The sequence below is a fragment of the Macaca fascicularis genome, chromosome 6 (assembly GCF_037993035.2).
Source record: "Macaca fascicularis isolate 582-1 chromosome 6, T2T-MFA8v1.1".
In the NCBI taxonomy this organism is placed as follows: domain Eukaryota; kingdom Metazoa; phylum Chordata; class Mammalia; order Primates; family Cercopithecidae; genus Macaca; species Macaca fascicularis.
The window spans coordinates 149410164-149433192 of record NC_088380.1 but is presented as its reverse complement, the minus strand read 5'-3'; the positions used below and the strand labels follow the sequence as shown (position 1 = coordinate 149433192).

The following is a 23029-nucleotide window of genomic DNA, read 5'->3' as shown; positions in this document are numbered from 1 at the left end:
CCCTCCTGAATAGAGGGCATTAAAAGGCCACCAATAACCAGTACTGGCAAAAAATATAGAGTAACTGGGACTCTCATACATCGCTGGTGGGAGAATAAGTTGATGGAACCACTTTGGCAATATCTGCTAGAACTAAACATGCACCTGCCCTATGACCTAGCAATTATACCTCTACATATATACTCAAGAGAATTGAGTACATATGTCCACCAAAAGGTACATTCAAGAATACCTGCAGTTTTATTTAGAATAGCCAAAAATTGCAAAAATAACAACAAATACTCATTGATAAATGGATAAACTGTTGTATATTTGAACAATGGGACACCACACAACAATTTTTTTTTAAAAGAATCAACCACTGCTACATGCAACAACATGAATGAATCTCAGAGATATAACGATGAGGGAAAGAAGCCAGACACAAAAGATTATGTGACTGTGTGACTCCACTTCTATGATGTTCAAATACTTGCAAAATTCATCTATGGCAACAGAAGTCAGAAGAGCGATTTTTTTTTTTTTTTGAAAAAGAGATATGGGCAACAACTGAAAAGCGGCACAAGGGTATCTCCTGGAGTGACAGAAACATTCTATATCTTCATCTGGGTGGTTACACAGTTGTGTGTGTATAAAAAGTTATTAAAATACAGACTTTGGATTCATGCATTTTACTGTGATTACACCTCAGTAAAAATTGTTTTAAATACCCAAGAGCTATGACTTCTCATCAATAACTTAGGCTCACTAGTTATTCTGATTCTAGTGCTTCCTAGATGTATAACCATGGCAGACTAGCAACTGAACTATTCTGTGCTACTCTTATTACCTATGTTTTAAAGAACAATAGTATAGAGCAGTTCAATTACTTGTCTCCCAGCGTTATCACGATTACACCTCAGTGCATGCTGGGAAGGTTACATGAGAAGTGTGTGCGGCATTTCAAAGTGTCAGGCACACGGTGAATGCTCCAAAAATTAGTTGTAATCACAGGGGCAGGTAGAGGTGGGGTGAACGGGAACAGGATGGTAAATATGGGGTAGGGTTAAAATTACTGCTGCAGAAGGGCAGGTGTGTATAGTTTCAAAAGGAAAAGAAACAACCCACAGGTGCTAATGACGTGTGTGATTCCCACTCCCAACATGCTCATATACAGCACTGAAATTCATGCCTCTACCACAAAGCACACAGGGCTGAGGGCTGAAGGGACACACCTGCGCTGACATAATGGCCATTTCCTTTTTCCTCCTGAGTAACGCAACAAAGCGGCCTGCCACTCCCTTTTAAAATTAACATCTGATAACTAACAAGAACAGAGAAGGGGTCTTTGGCAAATTCTAAAAAATCTGTCAAGGAGCTCCCTCCACCCGCCAGATGAGAGAAAGAGCAAATGACTTAAAAATCCTCTGTAGAGCTCAACCCTGAGAATCCACTTAAAATACAGCACTTCCTTTTCACTCTGAATATGTCCTTAGTGCTATATCTGGATCTGCTTGAGAATCATGAACAAGGATCTGGAATTTTCTCTAAGCTGGCACCTCACCTCTCACACTGTAGGAGCCATGGAGAAAATAACTCTCCATCTACCACAGGGCAAGTTGCTACCCAACAGCATATTTCCTCCAACCCTGGCCCCCAAAAATAGCCCATGGAAAGAAATATATGGTTTAGCAACACATTCAGGATCCTGGGACCACTGGCTATATCAACTCATAGCCTGCTCACCAGCCAAGAGCAAACAGAATCACAACCAGCCCCGATTCCAGGGTTACTCGACAGCTTTCCTACTCTAATCTTATTCCTGAATCTGAGTCAACAATAGTGATCTCAGTGGTTTGGCAATTTACCCACTTCCTATTGGACAAGGAAAAGCTATTACTAACTCCACCCCACTGAAACAAAAACACTCAGAATTTACCAGTACCGTTCCTTCTAAATCAACCTACAAAGATCTAGGGTTTATTCATTCATAAGACTACAAATCTTCTGTTGGCAAGAGTTCATTCCCCAACTTCCATCCACACTACTGTATATTTAAGGGTCAAATTCAAAGAAGACGAGCTGAGGCGCCCACAGGAACACACAATCTCAAAGCCTGTGTCTGAAACCTGCCCACTACACTTATATAGGAAGACAAAGGGGAATAATAAGGAAGGGAGCATGAGCTGCCATCTACTTGCAAGAAGAGTTTTGCAAGTGCCAGGGAGGGGAAGTGGTCCTTTGTTTCTGAAGTGCTACTGGGAAAATGAATTCCTAATAGTTCCTGGACAATGTAATGGTTCTGGTTCAGAAGAGCTTCATTTACACAAAGATATGGCCAAAGCCCTACAGAATAATATTGGAGAATGACACTTTTTCCATGTCTGTTTATGAGATTACAGATCCAAATGTCTGCAGAGACTAGGTAAGTAAGCAAAATGAGGGAAACTGGATAAGAAATTCTTTAATCTAAGGAAAACAGGCTTGGTCTTATGTTGCTCTTGGTTTTTTTCTTTTTCAGTTTTACTTTCAGATAGAAACAAAGAACAAAGAATTATCTCCCCTCTGGGGGAAAAACAACAATGCTAGTGCAAAGCAAAAACCTGTCACTTGTCTTCATGGGGGAGGTGGGCAACAGGGCATGGTGGGGACTATGGCAGAACAGACAGCACACACCCCACCTAAAGGAAGTATCTGTCATTCAGCTCAACCGGCAGCTGGCATGTGGGAAGGCATGATCAGCAATTAAAGATTTTTCCAGTTTTAAAATGTTGCCTCAAACACTATTCAAGCCAAACCACGCATGTCTGTGGACCACCAGTTTGCAACTTCTGTTGTCTGTGTCTGTCTTTCTCTGAATCTATCTGAGCTCCAACCCAGGTCATCATTGCATGTTATAAAGACATCCACCTCATGCATTAATACCAACAATGAAGGATGCCTGTCTATATTCTTGATTCACCTTACAGTCAAACTCAGGAGAGTATCTCCAGGTTATCCACAAAGGAGGAACTTGAGCGACTTCCTTTTTTCTTCCAATACTCAAGGACCCAGTGGCATCACTGGAAGGCAACGATAATCTACTATTTGGAGACAGAATGTATGAATCTGCACTACTATGTGTGCTCTGATGTAATAAACCATTGGGGTCCTTCTGCAAGGCCTTTGTGCATGAGAAGAATTCATAATATGCCATGATAATCTGGGTGTGGTACAGGTGAGAGACAGAGAAAGTAAGAAACCAGAAGGTGCTGCAACTGGCAGCCCCCAAACCACAGGCAGATTTACTGAGTGTTTATTATGTGCTAACCACTGTGCTAAGGACTTTACTTGTATTATCATTCATTCTTCACAATAATTGTATGAAGTAGACACTACCATTATTTCTCTTTTTAAAAGTGAAAAGACTGAGACTCACATAAGTTACTTGCATAATGTCACACCACTAGTAAGTGCCAAAGCCTGCACTTGAACCCAGGTGTGCCTGAATCTAGAGCAAAGCCCAAACTTCAAGGACAATGTTGCACTGCTCCCCTGTGCATGTAGCATACATGTCCTGGGATCCAGGAAGACCAGCACCTTAAGGGGAGGAAGAAAGAAAGGAAGGAGGGAAGGAGAGTTGGAGAGAGGGAGGGAGGGAGGAAGCAAGGGTTAACCCTCTAAGAAGTTTTTAGAAGTAGTTTCTAATCAATTATTTAGAAACGATCTGATCCTCCCAGCACTTTGGGAGGCAGAGGCAGGTGGATCATGAGGTCAGGAGATTGAGACTATCCTGGCTAACATGCTGAAACCCCATCTCTACTAAAAATACAAAAAAAAAAAAAAAAAGGTAGCCAGGTGCAGTAGCAGGCGCCTGTAGTCCCAGCTACTTGGGAGACTGAGGCAGGAGAATGGCATGAACCTGGGAGGCAGAGCTTGCAGTGAGTAGAGATCACACCACTGCACTCCAGCCTGGGTGCAGAGCAAGACTCAAGAAAGAGGAGAGCAGAGGAGGGGAGGGGAGCGGAGGGGAGGGGAGGGGGGAGAGGGAGAGAGAGAGAGAGAGAGAGAGAGAGAGAGAGAGAGAAAGAGAAAGAGAGGGAGGAAGGAAGGAAGGAAGGAAGGAAGGAAGGAAGGAAGGAAGGAAGGAAGGAAGGAAGGAAGGAAGGGAGGGAGGGAGGGAGGGAGGGAGGGAGGGAGGGAGGGAGGGAGGGAGGGAGGGAGGGAGGGAAAGAAAAGAAAGAAAAGGAAGGAAGGAACTGATCCTAATAAATGAATGAATCATAACCTATTAAAGCCTGCAACCTTGGTATTTTTAGAGGAATGTTCCTAAAACAATTAGGATCATAGCAATAATAACAGTCTAAAAAGTAGGTATCACCAACCACATCAGATAAGTTCTTATATTTTTATGAGAGATGGAAGTCGTAAAACATCGGGAAGCCCAAAGACATCTTTGGCATATTAAATTGCATGGCTCTTAAATGCAACAGATATTGACTGAGTGCCTATTATGTGCTAGTCATGATGCTGGGCATCAGGGACATAGAAGCAAGCAAATGTTAACACACTGCACAAGGACAAGGCATTATTCACTGATGGGATGAATGAGACTCAAGGAGAATGCAAATACCTATTACTACTATTGATAACAAACTATGAAAATATAGCTTCTGTTTCATGTATTTTTTTTTCATTTTTACTATTCTATCTCACAATCAACAGAAATGTACATAAGTGGAATGTATTGGTTGAATTGTTTCTTCTATCCAGAATTATGAAATAGGTAATTTTTGGTTTTGATTTTAAAAAGACAAACTCATCTTATATTTAAAAATTGGTAAATAAACTGGTATACTCAACCAATGAAACTCCATATTTCATCATGCAGACTAAAGAGTAAAAATACGGTTGCCTCAATCATCCTCCCAATCAAGTCCATTAACCACCATATCTCATTCTTTGTTAAACCAGAATCAAACAGCAAACAGGCATGCTCTCATTTAATTGAAAGAAAAAAAAAAACTCAATGACAAGTTCAAACTACATGAATTCTAAGATTCTAAGAACTTCTCCAGTAACTTATTTTACAGAACAGCCAAAAAGCAATTCAGAAACTATGGTATCTTCCCCCAACTCAAGTCATGGAAGTCAGAGTCATATAATACCCTCTGAGGAAGGAAAACGCCATTTCCTGCCTGAAATGTCAATGGCATTGAGACCAGCACTCTAATCCGACCAGCAGGAAGGCAAAATCAAATATTATTTCAAACAAGGGGTGAGAAGGGGAGGGAGGGGAAGTTTGAAACCAGGAAAAATGGATTCATGTGTTGCAAAAGATAAAGGCACATTGCACCAGGAGGGAAAAGTAGGACTGCCAGGTTCTCAGCACACATAGGACAGTGAAATCACTCATCTTTTCTGCACCATCCTAAACAAGCCATTCCTAAAGCAAAGAGCCTGGCACTTTAGTTCAAAGAGTCAGGTAAAGGGTAACGTTTAAACAGAGGCCCAACTAACTGAGCATGTTTGTTTTTGCAAGAAAATGGGTATGAACAATTTGTGATGAAAGGGTGGGAGGAATGAATTTCTAGAGAAAGAATGAGTCATTTAGGATACTCTTCTTCCTTTAAGGAATAATACTCACATGATTTTTTTTCTACAGAAAACACACATACACACACACAGTCTTCTGTCAACGTATACAAGGTGTAGATAGGACAGCTAATTTTCAACTGCACCTTCTAATAGTTACTAATACATACACAAAACTGCCATCTAGAGGTTGAATGTTGAAACAAAGTGTTACATAAGATGATCTTTTTTGGAAAACACATAATTCACAGTCACACAATTCCACAAAGACACACAAATGCATGCACAAACACCACTTACTAAGCTAGAAGAAACAATATTATTTTAATTTAAAATTAATATAGTTTCTTCTTGAGGCCACAAATTGGAAAGAGAGGGCATAAAACTTTATCTTTTATATGAAGTATGTATCAATAAGAGGTTATCACATAAACAGTTTGAAAATGTAATCTTACCCTAGTAGGCCCTTTGCACATATACCCTGAATGCACCTGTATTTCCTCTCAGCTTATAGATAACTTGAAAACTTATGACACTACAGGAAAAGAGCACCATTAAGACAAAAAGCAGGCTCACAGGAATATCCACCAAAGCTAAGGTTCACCATCACAACAATAGAGTCCCAGGGTTTAGGGCATAGAAAAAAATTCAACAGCCATGTTTTCAGACATAGGACTCCATCAGAGGGGAATATTAGTGTGTTCCACCTTCAGAAAAAATCCTGCAATGTAGTGATAATTCACCCCATCTTACAGATGTGGTTAAACCACTTACCCAGAGTCACACAGCTAGTAAGGAACAGATCCCAAATTCAAATTTAGGAATGCTCTTATTTTTTTTACCTGCATCATGCAGCCTGCCATACAAACATATTTGAAATGAGGGTGCTGAGGGTTCCAGTAGATTCTTCACATCTTTCAAAAATCTTTCTGGCCTCCACCATTCTGACTTTCACCAACCTTCAATTTTCCTGGGTCTTTTTCCTACCAGTACACAAATGCAGGTTACATGGGCACCTGCTAAAATTTTAGTTTAAATAGCAATTAACTTGATTAAGCTCCTCTAGTCTCTTACACAATAGTTCACCATAGCCCCAAAGAAAATAATTAATCCATCTCAAAATTATGTCACCATAAAAAATAAAATTGAACAACCATATGCACCTATTACTGTATTAAAAGCTGCATAAAATGTTTTTCTGCCTCTGGAAGCAAATCACTTGAGACAGACATTTAGAATTGAACAGAGGTATATAAAACATACCTAATTAAACACCTAACCAACCAATATAAAGAAAAACTCATCACTGTGCAAATGCAGGTTACCTGGGAAGAAGAAAATAGAGTTAACAGTGGATGTGAAATGCTAGGCTGGGACTAGATCAGTGGAGAGCTACTGCCCTTTACCTATTCATGGAAAGCTTGCAAAACAAGGACTTTGGAATTGGTATGAAAGAAAATCAGATGAGATCTGTTAAGAAAGTCCAATTGATTTGTAAACTTTATATCTCCACTGTCAGTAGTCTCTAGCATGTAGTTATGCTCAATAAAATAAGGAAGGAAGGAGGGAGGGAACGAATTCAGCATATTCCAGTCAGGCCATCATCCTTTATAAGAACAGAAGGGTAAAGTCCTCCTGTTTGTTGCATTTCCCCCCAGTATTCTGGCCCTTCAGGTTTGCCGGAACACTCAACATACCGGTGTTTATACCTTAGTTGCTTGAATGTATATGAGCATTCCAAACTCAAAGGTGAGCTCCATGAAGACAAGTTGATTCTTGCCTTATCCCTTACTACAACTCTAGCACTAAATATCCTTGCCCTCTCTAAGAAGCTATCCTTGCTGCCCACTGGAGAGTACCAGTGCTGGGAAAGAGGCACTTAACACACACAGCATTTTCAAATGTATGGACATTGGTGAGAGTCAGTTAATCCCAGAAAAAAAGTCATCATTTCCTCTTCCCAGTGTAAACACTGCCCCTGAAGAGACTCCACTGATTCAGGGAATCAGAAGAAGTTGTTTTATTATTTTTCACATGGTTGACTGAGCCTTCCTGGAAAACATGAGAGAAAATATCCAAGTGTCACTTACATCTGTGAGAAATTTCTTAAAAATAAACCAATCCAGGGATGCAGGCAAGTGACTAGTACCATGATTTTTTAGCCTAAGCAAATACTTTCCCTATATTTGCTCATGAATTTCCTTAAGACACTGTGTGATGGAGTTAATTATTCAAAGTGAGTGAACACAGACATGAGCAAGTACTACCGATTCACATCATGCTACCACTAACGGCTGCTTTGAAATCATGTCCCATTTTTTAACCCAGAAATTTTACACTAAATCCTCTCACAGAGTTGACACGTTTTGTAACAATAAATCCAGTCTTTATTCAATTAACCAATATATATTATAAACCTTCAAATGCCTGGTGCTATGGCAAAGTAACACAAAAGCACCCAACAATGCTGCTTTATTAAAGAATTTTAAAAGTGATTTTTATTTTATTTTATTTTACTGAGATGGAGTCTCCCTCTGTCACCCAGGCTGGAGTGTGGTGGTGCGATCTCAGCTCACTGCAACCTCCATCTCCTGGGTTCAAGCAATTCTTCTGCCTCAGCCTCCTGAGTAGCTGGAATTACAGGTGCCCACCACCACGCTCGGCTAATTTTTTTCTGTATTTTTAGTAAAGACAGGTCTCACCACGTTGGCCAGGCTGGTCTTGAACTCCTGAGCTCAAATGATCCACCTGCCTCGGCCTCCCAAAATGCTGGGATTACAGGCATGAGGCATCACGCTCAGTCAAAAAAGGGTGATTTTTAAAAAGCTAATGAAAGCTTAGGCTATCATCAAGTAAAAATAAAATAAAATAAAGAAAGAAGGTAATTTATGTGAATGGTCTGCTTTGTGAAGTGGGGTTCCTTGGCAATGGGAGTGTTCAAGCAGAAGGTGTTGAGTTATCCATTTAAAGGCTGCTGGGTACATGGGTGCTGCTTCATTGAGAAAGGCCCTCCCTATTCAACACTGTGTTCATTTCCTGGGGCTGCTGTCACGAAGTGCCACAAACTGGTTGGCTTAATCAACAGAAATTGATTGCTTCACAGGTCTAGAGGCTAAAAGTTCAAGATCAAGTGTTCCTCCGGAGGTCTGTGAGGAAGAATCTGCTCCATGCGTCTCTCCTAGCTTCTGGTGCTCTCCTGCCAATCTTTGGCGTTCCTTGGCTTGTAGGTGCATCACCTCAACTTCTGCCTTCATGTTAACATGGTATCTTCTCATGTACATGTCCATCTCTGGGTCCAAATTTCCCCTTTTCACAAGGACAATGGTAACATCGCATTATGGCCCACCCTAATCACCTCATTTTAACTTGATTATCTCTATAAAGTAATCTCCAAATAAGGCCACATTTTCAGATACTGGGGATTAGGACTTCAGCATATGATTTTGGCAGGGACACAATTTATAACAAGCGTCTGCTAGGAAATTTTTTAAAATTATCCTTTGAAGCATGTTGTGGCAGTACAACACAACTACTACAAGCTACATTTATTTAAAACCATATCATTTTTTTTTTCTTTTGTTCACTCTATTGCCCAGGCTGGAGTGCAGTGGCGCGATCTCAACTCACTGCAACCTCCACCTTCCGGGTTCACTCCATTTTCCTGCCTCAGCCTCCCAAGTAGCTGGGACTACAGGCGCCTGCCACAACACCCGGCTAATTTTTTGTAATTTTGGTAGAGACAGGGTTTCACCATGTTAGCCAGAATGGTCTCGATCTCCTGACCTTGTGATCCGCCCTCCTCTGCCTCCCAAAGTGCTGGGATTACATGCGTGAGCCACTGCGCCCAGCTGCCATGTCATATTCTTAATGCTGGAGTCTTTAAACTGAATTTCAAAAGAAATCAGAAGGAACCTTCAAAGAATCATTATATCGATTGGATTGACATGATACCTTGATCCAAGCAAGTTTTCGGTTTGAGATTGAAGAAATACAAAGAATTTCTACTAACTTCAGCTTTTCAATGTTGGGAACAATGAAATTCTTTTGAGGGAAAGGAGAGATATGAAGAGCTAATATTAGTCTGTGAAACATTTGCTCCATGTAATCCCAGGGTCCTCAGTAGTTCAGGTTTGAACTTCCCCCCAAAAACTAGTTCTGAAAAAAAGGAAGGCACTAGAGAAAAGAAACTAAATGAGATGTGGCCTCTGAAATAGTGTAGAAGCCAATACGAAAGGGTGTGGACACAGAGATGAGAGCATAGGTCTACTTTTTAGATATCAAAGGTAAAAGAACTTAGATATATAAGAATTAAAAGTAGAGTTCTAGAAATGTATTTGGTTTTAAAAAGGATCCTTGGCTGGGCACGGTGGCTCACGCCTATAATCCCAGCACTTTGGGAGGCCGAGGCAGGCGGATCACCTGAGGTCAGGAGATTGATATCAGCCTGGTAAACATGGTGAAACCCTGTCTCTACTAAAAACAGAAAAATTAGCCAGATGGGGTGGCACACACCTGTAGTTCCAGCTACTCAGGAGGCTGAGGTAGGAGAATTGCTTGAACCCAGGAGGCAGAGGTTGCAGTAAGCCAAGATCACACCACTGCACTCCAGTCTGGGCGACAGAGCAAGACTCTGTCTCAAAAATATAAAATAAAATAAAATAAAGTAAAGTAAAATAAAAAAATAAAATAAATAAAATGGATCCTTGACATAAAAAGTTCAAGAACCATAGATGTAAATCCCATTGACCTGGATTAACACTTAATGTGATTTCCAGCTCATTCATCAGTCAAAGAACGACAACAGTTTTCTGTAAGACTTACATGTCAGGGATTTGAGGATTAACAAACTGACAGCAATGTATTGTGATACAATGAAAACAATTAGCTGACAAGTGATACTACCGCTAGGATATCTCCTACTCATGCTAGTCGTCCTGGATTTATTTAAAAAAAAAAAAAAAAAAAAAAAAAAAAAGAGTGTCACCTTAAAAATAAAAGGTGGAGCCAGGGACAGTGACAGTGGTGCACCCATCTTCTCAATTGCTCAGGAGCTGAGGTGGGAAGACTGCTTAATCCCAGGAGTTCAACTCCAGCCTGAGCAACATGAGGAGATCCCACCCACCTCTAAACAAATAAATAAAAGTTGGAAGAAAAGGTGTACAGAAACCAAAAAAACCATTCATGGAACACCTACTCAGTGCCATGTGCCTGTCACTATGCTCTATCACATTGCCTCTCTTAATTTAGTCACATGAGGACTTTCTGAAGGTCACAGAGGAATAGATGTAAGAATAGAGGCGAGTTTGCCGCTTCAGTTCATTGTACTTTACACTGTACAGTTTCACTCTAGTTTATAATGCCAAATGCAACTGACAGGGTGCCAATAGCACTTCCCAGATTTCACAGCCTGAAAACTGGACACTGCGGTGTCTCTGAAATGCAACCACCAACAGCTCTGAGCTCATCACTGGAAAATGTTTCTAAAATATCTGAAGTTTGGGCCAGGTGTGGTGGCTCACGCCTATAATCCCAGCACTTTGGGAGGCCGAAGCAGGTGGATCACCTAAGGTCAGTAGTTTGAGACCAGCCTGGCCAACATGGCGAAACCCCATCTCTACTAAAAATACAAAATTAACTGGACGTGGCAGTGCATGCCTGTAATCCCAGCTACTCAGGAGGCTGAGGCAGGGGAATTGCTTGAACCCAGGAGGCAGAGGTTGCAGTGAGCTGAGATCACGCCACTGCACCATGGCCTGGGCAACAGAGCAAGACTCCATCTCAAAAAAAAAAAAAAAATCAAAGTTTTGAGGTACCAATGTGCCCTGGAACAGGCTCCTGCGAACCTCAGTTCAAATCCCACCTTAGCTCTGAGTAAACGGCCTCTCCCCTCTACACTGCAGATTCCTCAGCAGCATGGGAATAACAGAGGACCCACCTCCCTAGGTTGTAGTGAGGATGACACAAAACAAGGATGAAAGTGTTCAGCTTACAGGAAATGCTCTGATACTACCAGTTGCCTCACTCCTCCTCCATTTTCACATCCTTTAAAAAGGCAGGGGTTTGATTTTGGTGACTGTTTTTGCCTTTTGCCTGGTCAAGTAATCTGTCTCAGAGACTAGAAATCACCTTTCCTAGTAGTGACACTCTCCTCCTCCATACAGGTAAGCATTCAGCTCCTTAGTAAAGGAGCCTGAATTTGTTTTGTTTTGCTATAGTTGCTTGTTGTGATTTTTCGAATTAGGAAAATGTTTTCATGTGGGCTGATGAAACTGTATTGTGAAACACATTGTATTTAACATACCAAGTAGTAGTAAGAATAAAGGACAACTAAAAAGCTTGAAAATATGGATTACAGGGTCTCAGTCCCAGAAAGTTGAACTGGGTGGGTATGGGGCAGGCACCAGGAATCTATAACTGAGTGCACGTGGTTTTCACCACAGTAAAATATGTTGATGTAGGGTAATCAACTCACAATACTGACCTCCTAGGATATCACCTCCTAAAGGCTACAGCTTTTGTTACAAAATAACTTGATATATCAGCATTAAGTATAAAGGATAAATGTATTCAATCTTAAAAATCCATAAAATCCCATATTCTAAGTCACATAATTCACACTTTAACATGTATTTGTATCTTGATAGAAGAAAACATTACTAGTCACTACATAAATGTTTGTGTATTCTCCACTTAACATACTCTGGGAGTATCTCAAACCCTTATGCGGTTAAATGTAACCATCCTCTCTTTCACTTCCACATTTCCCAGGTGCTAAACTTGCATTTTGACCCTCTGCCTCTCCGGTCCAGCAGGTGGAGCTGGGGAACCTGTGGAAGGCAGGACAGCAAGGCATCTAGCAGCAATTGCCTCCTTGCTAAGGGACGCTGGTGAAAAAGGAAAGTATAGTAGTCTTCGAGAAAAAAGGATTCTGGGCAGAGTTCCCAGGGATGCAGCTACCCAGCGCATGAAAATGCCTTTTCCTTCTCTACCTGGGCCCCCTTCTAAACACTGAGGGAAAAAAACAGAAAGGCACTGAGGTCAAAAAAGGAAAAAGGAGGAAAATCCTGCTGTACTCTAACCTAAATATTTGGGACCTGTATAGAAATCTGACAGGAGGTGTTTCCTAGGCGTTCTACTCACCCCCTGTCTATTAAGAGGAGATTCAGGCCAGGCATGGTGGCTCATCCCTGTAATCCCAGCACTTTGGAAGGCCAAAGTGGGTGGATTACTTGAGGTCAGGAGTTCAAGACTAGCCTGGCCAATATGGTGAAATTCCGTCTCTACTAAAAATACAAAAAAACTAGCCGGGCGTGGTAGTGCATGCCTGTAGTCCCAGCTACTCAGTAGGCTGAGGCAAGAGAATCACTTGAACTTGGGAGGCAGAGGTTGCAGTGAGCTGAGATCGTACTATTGTACTCCAGCCTGGGTGACAGAGCGAGACTCCATCTCAAAAAAGAAAAATAAAAAAGAGGAAACTCAGTACCCTCATCTGAACCATGACCGAAATCCCTCCATGCCATGCAGAGGGAACCAGGGACAGAAACTCAGGAGCAATCGACTCGCAAGCCCACTCAGTATGCTGAATGTGACACATTCACTCTTTGCTTATAATTGGGACATGCACAGCTGTTGTGGGAGTCATAAAGGAGGAAAGGTGCTAGGAAGTGCTGGCAAGGGTGGAAATAAGACGGAGGTGCCATAGTGAGCTTTACTCGCGTAAAAAGCCACTCTCCATAACTGCTCAGGAAACTTCTGAAGATGAAAACACAAAAATAATTCGGCTTCAGAAAGCAAATTTGGGTTTGTTTTCAATCTGACAGAGCGCTGCAACACAAGGCATGCTCTCTTCAAAGCAGCTCTGCGGCAGACGGTTCTCTCTAGGAACCGTGCATTTGACGGGCATCACAGGTGGCTATACTTCCATGCAAACAGATCTTCTGAACCTCCTTCAAGGATGCCAATAATATGAATTCCCTTCAATCACATGCTTAGAAAAGAGAAAAGAGATGCTTAAAGCACCAAGGTTTAGGATTTGTTTAAAACCAATAATAACCAAATTTAGTTGGGGGAAGGCTGTTTGCAATTCCCCTTTGCTACTCCAATTCAACCTATCCCCCGACCCCATCCCATGCTATTCTTCTTTATCTTCCCCTCTCACACCTCTACACACAGTAAAGGATATGTACTTCTCTGTGTTTAGAAGTCAAATATCATGTCTGGTGAGCACGCAGGACAAGCTAGTCAGCAAAAAAAGAGTAACAGCTAATACTTGTTGAGCACTTATTATCTGCCCCTCTGCCAAGCATCTTACAAGCATTATTTCCTTGAATTCTTATAACCATCCTGGGAACTTCATTTTCCAGATGAGAAAATCAAGATTCCAAAAGATTAAGTAACTTGCTCAAAGTCACACGGCTACCAAGCAGCAAAGTCAAAATTTGAACCCAGGCTGTCTGGCTTCAGAGCCAAAGGTGTAATGACTAAATTGCTTAAGAGATGCAGTTAGTTTCCATGAACTTCTGATACAGGCTAAGAGGGCATGCTCTCTCCATGGGAGGCCTAACGGCCTCCAGCAGCCCTAGCAGCCTCCAGCGCAGAGTAGACACCTGCCAGAAGAAGGCAGTGCACACCTGCTAGTGCACAAGGAGCACACCCCAGGCAGTACTCAGTCTCAGGATGCCACAGAGCCAGGGAAAGGTGGCCACAGGTGAACTTCCCAGGGAGGGGTAAGTACTGGCTTGATGAAATGGTATAGTGTTTTTTTTAACAAAGGAGAGAGATTAAATGGCATTATACGGAGCATCATGCTGAGATTTAAGGATCTTGGTGCTAGCATTCCTGATCTTGAACAGGCAGCTCAAATAAGCTTAACACGTGGGTTTCATTGAAAAAATTAACCTGTTGCCAAGTAAAGTGTTTCAAAGAATTGGAATGTTGTCAAACTAGCTTAAAACCACGAAATGGTACAACTTAATGAGAGACTATAAATCTTGAGGAATACAACACATGGCTCTCCCTCCAAAAAATTGTGATTTCACAAGTGGTTTGGTGTCTTTCCTGGGCACACACACACATTGGTAGGTGAAATGTAACTAAAAGCTGTTTTTTTATTTGAGAAAAATTTCTTCCATTCCAATGCCTTTTGAATCATTATACTAACTTTTTCAGTTAAAAAAAAATTTTTCAAATAGCTGATACAATCATGCTAAATAGTTTTCTTTAAAAGTCTACTCAACCTCCTGGAGATACAACAACATTTCTGAGCATGAAAGCACTAACATTAAAGTAAAACAAAACCAAGCCAGTGATTCAGTGCTGAATCCAAAAGATAGGCAGGCAGGCTCTAATGATTCTCGCAAACCAGCAATGGCCTGGATCCAGCACCCTGGACATAGATGAAGGGATGGAGAAGGAAAGGAAGGAGGGAGGGGGAGAAGGGGAAAAAGGCAGAAAGCTTTGACTGAAAAGAAAATGTAAGATATAGAAATTCAGCTCTATTGGCTCCTGAGAAAAGCATGCTAGCTACTCACCTGTCCACTGCTTCCACATCAAAGCAAAACCTCTTCTCAATGGAATCTGTTTTCCGCCGTGTGCAGGATTTGAGGGTAACTGATTCATCTTCTCCCTAGTGGGAACGCACAGACTATCAAGATGAGGCCAGAATGGGAGCTCTACTCCTCTCTAGGACACACATGACCTGTAAACAGGAGCCATCATTTCATCTTCTCAAATCTGAGTGCTCATGACCACGGGCGGTGGAAGGGTGACTATAAACCTTTCCAGGAAAAAGCCTCATGCAGCTTACATTTGTACACCATACTAGACTTGGACCCGAACATCTTTAGTATGGGTGGATCATGATGGCACTGCATCAGTCCACGGCAGATAAACGAGTGTGGATATTGTTTTAATTTGCAGGTTTCATAAGAGTAGAAGAAGACGGTTTCTTCCCAATTCTGAGCTTCTATGATCTTGGGTTGGTCATCACTTCTCCAAGAAAACCTTCCCAGATCAGAACAAATATCACCAGTACGTGTTCACAAAGCACCATGTACCTTTCCCTCCATCACAGCACTGACCATAGCTGAAACTGTGTATTGATATAGGTGATGAATACAATAATGTCTCTCTCTCCATTAGACCACAGGACCCTGAGAACAGAGACTGGGTCAAATTTTGCTTATTCTTGTCTCCTGAGCCCAACTGGATCCTAGAAACAGTAGCTGCTCAATAAATACATTTTAACAACTTTACTGACATATAATTAATGTATAAGCTGTACATGTTGAACTGTACAATTTATAGATGTTGATGTCATATACATCCATGAAACCATCACCATGACCAAGCCAGCAAATAATTCCATCATGCCCAAAAGTTTCCTTGTATCCCTTGGCAATCCATCCCTCCTCCCAGTACATCCCCAAGCAATTGCTGAATCTGCTTTCTGTCACTACACATTAGTTTGCATAGTCTATAATTTTATATAAATGGAACTACACAGTATGTGCTCTTTTTGTCTGGCTTCTTTCACTTAACATAATTGCTCTGCTATTCATCCATGTTGTTGTGCATATTGCTGAGTAGTATTCCATTGCTCAACTGAATGTGACAATTTCATCTCATAGCACTACTTTATACCCAGAAACACAGAAGTTGCTGTCCCTGATTTCTTCTTACTGTCACTTAGGAATTTGTTAGGATTTCTGTTTCCCCTGCCTCTGTCAATCTTTTTTATCTAAACTAATGGGAGAAATTAGCAAGCTTGCCTGTTTGTTGAAATAACAGAAGTGTAGCTACATAAGGTAAAACTTAACCACCCACTAATATCAGAATAGCAAACAAAACACAGAAGGCCTAGGAGGAGACAGTTTATATTCACAGGCCTTACATCTATTGTCTTCCATTGAATAGCAAAGATTAATTTCTCAGACAGAACTGCTCTGTATCTGGCCAGCTTGAGCTGCTTCAGACCCTCCTTGTTCTAGCTCTAGCTACCATCTGCTTAGCACCTTGTGAGAAACCTCAAGCCTGAACCACCTATCCAAACGCCCCCTGAATACCTGACCCACAGAAATGATGAGAAATACTAAAATGATTGGTGTTGTTTTAAATATTGCTAAGTTTTGGGGTGACTTGTTACATAGCAATAGGTAACCAGGACATCTATACTGCCACCGGCAGCTCTCCAGGTGTCAAGTGGGAGTGGGATTGAATCAGTTTCACAGGATGAGGTCATCCAATAATTTTTAGCATATAAAAATATTCGACATGCTTGACATTGTATATATGTGAAATACAAAAATATTTCTTAATTACAGTTCCTAATATAACTTAGAGCTAAGAGTAATCATCTTATTTTAGCAATTCTTCAGCCTCTTAGGCTTCCTAAAACTACTATATAAAATTTTTTTTAATTATTAATTTTAAATTTATAATGAAACATAAATGTAACACTGGAGGTGTCACTTTATACATGCATTATAATCATTATATGTTAGCCAAGCAAATCAAGCACCAAATTTTAAAAATGAACTCACCCCTTTTCCTCCTGACTTTTGGTCAAATGGTACCATGGTGATTTGTTTGGAATCCCGTTGATATGTACAGTAGTGCTTCACCCAAGAAGTTCCAAAGTGACCTGCAAGGTAATATTTCCCATAAAACATCTATACATTCCACTCTATGCTACACATCACGAGCTGGAAAAACCACAACCCATAATTCATAATGCTCATCTACCCTTAAACTATTTTAGGAGTAATATATTCTCTACATCAGCTAGAATGAATAGACAGAAATCTGATCCCACAAGCTCAAATGAAACCAACCCAGGGATTTCCCCCAGGGACCAAAGAAGGCTGTTTCCCACTACTGCTACATCCAGTGGGTCTTAAAATACAAGGGAAGTAAAGGTTCCCTGGGGAAATTAATCCACGTTCCCATCATCAAGCCCCAACTGAAGTTTCCACTCTCTTCGCTGACAGGAGTAAGAAGATTGAGGAGAGAACGCAGAAAGGCTCCTCCAAGTGCTTGTGACCATTCCCATCTGTTGCGATGACATCATGCTTCCCACACAGCTGCTCTGTGACTCTGTGCACAGACATCAGGGGTTCTGACCTACTTCCAAACCCCAGACTTACTTTAGCAGAACTCAAGAAGATCTGAAAAGCCGACAAGGAGACCTCAGAGACACCAGAGATGCAGAGTGGAAGTGACTATCAATGCCCAGATGTAACCTATAAGGAGTATGTCCCTCAAGATTAGTATGTCACCTCAAGAGGGAGGTGCCATGCAGTCATGTTCTAGTCTCTGATTTTACTCAGTGCTCAGCCAATTACTTGAAATGACAAAGCACTATTACAGGAAGAAGGCATTAGTCAGCCTGCAAAGGACTTCAACCAATACTAGTTTTAGATGCTTATGGAGATCACACAGCAGAACTGGCAGACATTTAATAATTATTAATGGTGTGGCATGACTGCCAACTGCAAGTGTTACATGTCATTTAGTAAACTAAAAAACAATACAGTAAATGTTTCCACTGGGGCATCAAGGACAAATGACAATACAAACCATCTTAGTGTATTCTTATGGACTAGGGAAAAAATTCCAGCAATGGAGCAACACAAAGATTCCCAAAGCACTGTATCTTGGACAACTTGAGCATCAAGATAAATAAGGATAGTGATAAATTATAGCCTCCCGAACAAAATAGGAACCCGTAAATCCACACTGACAATGGAAAGATGGAAAATGGATGGACAGATGATGGATAGATAGATAGTAGGAAGGGAGAGAGGGAGGGAGGGAAGGAAGGAGGGAGGAAGAAAGAAGAGCAGGACTCTTCCTTACGTAAGTACACTGAATGGCAACTATTAAATGTGGGGGGGTTGGTGGAACTGAGAAGTCACCATTTTGCAACCATCATAGTAAAGATCAGCTCAGGCAAGGATTGTCAATGGATGCTAAATCTATGGAGGTAAAGCGTGATAAGGAGAAGGATATTTACATGATCTTAAGGTGTTACCTTCAGATTGCTAATTAGTTACAAGGGGAAAATAGTGACTGTATAGTGGAGAAATCAGATAATACCTTGACTGGGTGATCAAAATTTACATCACCACTGAGGGGCAGATCAACACCACATGTGTCCAGATGTGGCCCCGGAGAAGAACTCTTATGTAGGATTATCTGACCAGGGATGCATATTCCAGATCTAATCATGAAGAAACACCAGATAAACCCATGCTGAAGAAAACTAAAAAGGAACTGGACTGTGTTGTTCAAAAATGTCAATGTCATGAAAGACAAAGAAAAGCTGGAGAACTGTTCCAGATTAAAGGAGACTAAAGTCATGACAACTAAACGCGGTACTGGAGAACAACAAAATGCTTTAGAAGGCCATTATTGGTACAACTGGCAAAATTGGAACATGGGCGGTAGTTCAGATTAAATATTGTACCAATGTTAAATTTGTTATCAGGTTGGTGCAAGAGTCATTGTGATTTTAGCCATACTTTTAATGGCAAAAACCATAATTACTCTTGCACCAACCTAACAGATGTGTTTACATAAAAAGAATAACTTTTATTCTTAGAAAATACTCACTACTGAAGAAGCATGCTATATGGAACCATATTCTCAAATGACTCAGAAAAAAGTGTGCATGTGTATGTGTGCAAGTCTATGATGCACATACTCACACACCCACACAGAGAGGGAAGGAATGATATAATTGTGGCTAAATGTTAAAAACTGGTACACTGGGTAAAGGGTTTATGGTTGTTCCTTATACCATTCTTGCAACTTTTCTGTATGTCTGAAATTATTTCAAAATAACAAGTTATAAAAAATTTAAAATTAAAAAAAAAGTGCTATATCCCCATCATGTGCTCTGGACTGTGTTAGGGAACAAAAAAGTGTTCTCATGATAATCAACACACTAATGTTGAAAGAACATGTGAAGTGTCTGAATAAAAGTGTGTCGTGTAATATGAGAGTGCAAAAAAGCAACATTGATTTTATATATGTAAGTGAATGATATATTAACAAATTAAGTATTATGGTAGACTTTGAACTATATTTTTAGACCCCTAAAATTTTATATTTTCAAGTAGACCTAAAACCTTTTGCAGGGACCTTCTTACTGGGCAAAGAGAGAATCACTTTGTATTCAGGTATATATGAAACACACAATTAAATTAGTTACATTTCTTATAAACCTCAACAGGTTGATCCCTGTAAGAATAAGGAATGTAATCCTCATCACAGCCAATACCTCCAACACCACTACTGCCCCACTGTTCCCAGGAAACTTAAGTCCAAACAAATTTTTGAGTAATTACTAAATAGAATAATTAGTGAAACCAAGTATTTCTATTCTATTCCATCAGGAAGCTATTAGGAATGAAGACATCTGCCTAACTCTACATCAAGAGAAGGACATGAAAGAACACAAAACCTGCAAAAATCTGGAAAGATCAATGTTCTCTACCAAGAAAGCAGGGTAGAGGACTAGGAGAAGAATTACCCATTAAAGAAAAAACATTCACTGTCTTTCATTCCTAGCATTGCATACATGAATTCAGTCTGAATGTGCTACCCTAAACGGCACGGCCCCATCACAGAGCCTTTCCCCAGCCGTAAGGCATGAACTTGTGAGTCATCGCTAAAATGTCGATGTTAGCAGCACCTGGCATTCCTTTCCTAGACATTATTGGCAGAGCAATGAGTATTCTTGGCTCTTTTTTTTTTTCTTTTCAGAGACAGGGTCTTGCTCTGTCACCCAGGCTGGAGTACAGTGGTGGCGATCTCAGCTCACTGCAGCCTCTACCTCCCGAGCTCTTATAAACCTCAACAGGTTCACCCCTGTAAGCAATCCTCCCACCTCAGCCTCCCAAGTAGCTGGGACCACAGGTGCACACCACCACACCCGGCTAATTTTTGTATTTTTGTAGAGACAGGGTTTCACCATGTTGCCCAGGCTAGTCTTGAACTGTTGAGATCAAGCAATCCACCAACCTCAGCCTCCAAAAGTGCCAGGATTACAGATGTGAGCCACCATATTCAGCCTTCTTCCCGGCTCTTGAAATGAGCCTTTGTTTCTACTTTTCATAAAATTCAGGTGTTGGAATGAAATGAGTTGAGGAGAAGAGGGAAAGGGCCTAAGTCATGATTGTGTGGGCCTTGCTGAAACAATGTCAAATGAAAACAGAATCACCAAATATTAAGTCTACCAAAGGATACATTGCTGATAGACAACAGGGGCCTAGTATGCAAGACCTTTCCAAGGCCACTGTGCTCAGGGTATGGTATATAAAGCTGGACTAGGGGTATAGGAACCTCAAGAGAAGAGTAACACTAGAGAGAGAAGAGCAACCACAGAGTCTTAAGGAATTGCAGGTTCCCAAAGGAATTCCCATTCAGGCCTGGCGTGGTGGCTCACGCCTGTAATCCCAGCACTTTGGGAGGCCGAGGCGGGCGGATCACAAAGTCAGGAGATCGACACCACAGTGAAACCCTGTTTCTACTAAAAGCACCAAAAAAAAATTAGCCGGGCGTGGCAGCGGGCACCTATAGTCCCAGCTACTCGGGAGGCTGAGGCAGGAGAATGGCGTAAACCCGGGAGGCGGAGCTTGCAGTGAGCTGAGATCCGGCCACTATGCTCCAGCCTGGGGGACAGAGCAAGACTCCGTCTCAAAAAAAAAAAAAAAAAAAAAACAAGGAATTCCCATTCATAAAGAAAAACAAAGTAGACAAGATTCTGTGGACATCATCTTTCCTTTTGGAAAGACGAACTATAAAATTGTTCTTGTTTATCCAAGCATGTATTTGCAGAAAGGCAGGCACTGCTGGATACACCCGCCACCTTCTAGGTAAGAGGCCTGAGTACATCGCAAGCTGTTGCTAGTCAAAGCACTCACGTTTCTCCTGCACGTAGAGGTATCCCTCCATGGTGTAGGGACTGATGGTCTTGTGCTCAAGGGGATTCTCCTTCATCTTTTTCATCAGTGATTCCACTTCTGATCTAGTGCCTTCAAAGCGATTTCTTGTCTAGGATGAAAATAATTTTATTCAAATCAAAGAAACGAAGTATCTGTTTTAACAATCCAGAGTATCAACCTAATAGAGTCCTTAGATCTAAAATGAGATAAAGGACACTCCACCTTCCAGGAACTGGCCAAATACTCCCTTAGAAGAAGTATGCTTTGGCCTTCAAGTCCTAAACCAGAATGACTCTCAAACTCTAGTGACCATCAAAATCACCCAAGGATCTTATAGAAAAATGCAAATGCCCAGCCCTCCCTCCTACAGATCCATGTAGCACTTCTGGACGCCAAAAAGTGTGTTTTACCATAAGCCTCCCAGGTGATTCTGATTCAGATGCTCTAGGGGTCTGTATGACCTAGGCGTTCATTTCTCCAGCTGCCAGGAATGTTGCCTGCTGATGGCTCACAGATGAGTACCTCCTTAAAAGGGGAGTTCCTTCACTCAAGGTCGGCCTGCACCCAATGACTAGTCAAGGCTAGCGGAAAGGCAGAAGGGGTGGAAAGCCTGGCCCCCTTGCTTGTATTCAGGGCGACTGTGAAGGATCATCCCAGCTCCAGAGCCTCCCTTGCACTGAGACCTCTGCTGCATCTGCATCACAGCTCTATTTCCCCCTCTGCGAGTCCAGGTGCCCTCACTCTGTCACAGGTGTTTTTACCAGCACTGCCCCCACCTCCAGTAAGCCCGTTGCATGTCAGTCTTGATTTCAGAGCCTGCATTCTGAGAAACCCGGCCTAAGGGGAAGCCATGCTTTGTGAAACCTTTTCCAAGATTCTGCAACTTCCTGTTCTCTGAGACAACACTGACAACTATGTAAGCTCCAGGCTTCTAAAAGCCGTGCAGTACACCCCACATGGACACAAGATCACCTAGAGACAAAGAAAATACAAAGAATAACATGGTCCAATTCCACAGTGAAGAAGGGGGCTCAAGCCCCAGTAACTGCTAACCAAAAAGCCCTACGCAGGATTCTGTGCACCAAAAGATCCTGTGTTTAAAACTTGTGAATGCTGACCACGCTGGGAGTGAAGCACAGACTTGGATTTCCTGCCAGCCTTCCTAAGAGTTGGACAAGAGCACATCCTTTGAGCCAGAGGCCAGCATGTGTCCCCAACCCCCATCCCCAGAACACACACTCCACATGGTCTCATGTAGCCAGGCAGCTAGATGCATAGAATGGAGGCTGGGCTGGGCTGGGATTTCCACTGCCAAAGGAAATCCTGACTCTGATGCTACAGATGCTACAGATTTGAAACATAATCAGCAGCAGCACTTCCGAGAACATAAATAGGGCTTTGAAATAATGGAGAAGAGGATGATGGTCTAACTCAGAACCACCAAGTACTCTAGAAACGCCTGCTCCTAGCTTCCCTCTGAACCCAAGCAAGACCCACCCTCCTCATCTACATTCCAAGCCACCTGGATG

The 23029-nt window shown here is 41.7% G+C and overlaps 1 protein-coding gene across 40 annotated transcripts in view; it reads right to left on the bottom strand.

Moving 5' to 3' along the window:
* The window catches only part of ARHGAP26 (Rho GTPase activating protein 26), an 899552-nt gene that overhangs the window by 306115 nt on the left and 570408 nt on the right, over nucleotides 1–23029 (bottom strand). For 39 of the 40 annotated variants that reach the window (XR_010587140.2, XR_012414210.1, XR_012414212.1 and 36 more), the window contains 3 exons: nucleotides 21480–21609; nucleotides 17094–17194; nucleotides 15084–15178 (listed from right to left, as the gene is read on the bottom strand). Coding sequence is in view for 35 of the 40 variants with exons in the window: in XM_045394984.3 (XP_045250919.2) it covers nucleotides 15084–15178; nucleotides 17094–17194; nucleotides 21480–21609 (326 nt within the window). In the remaining 5 variants the exon portion in view is untranslated. Of the gene's footprint in view, nucleotides 1–7917; nucleotides 8860–15083; nucleotides 15179–17093; nucleotides 17195–21479; nucleotides 21610–23029 lie in introns of those variants that run through there. The other variant, XM_073994512.1, reaches the window with a different exon arrangement.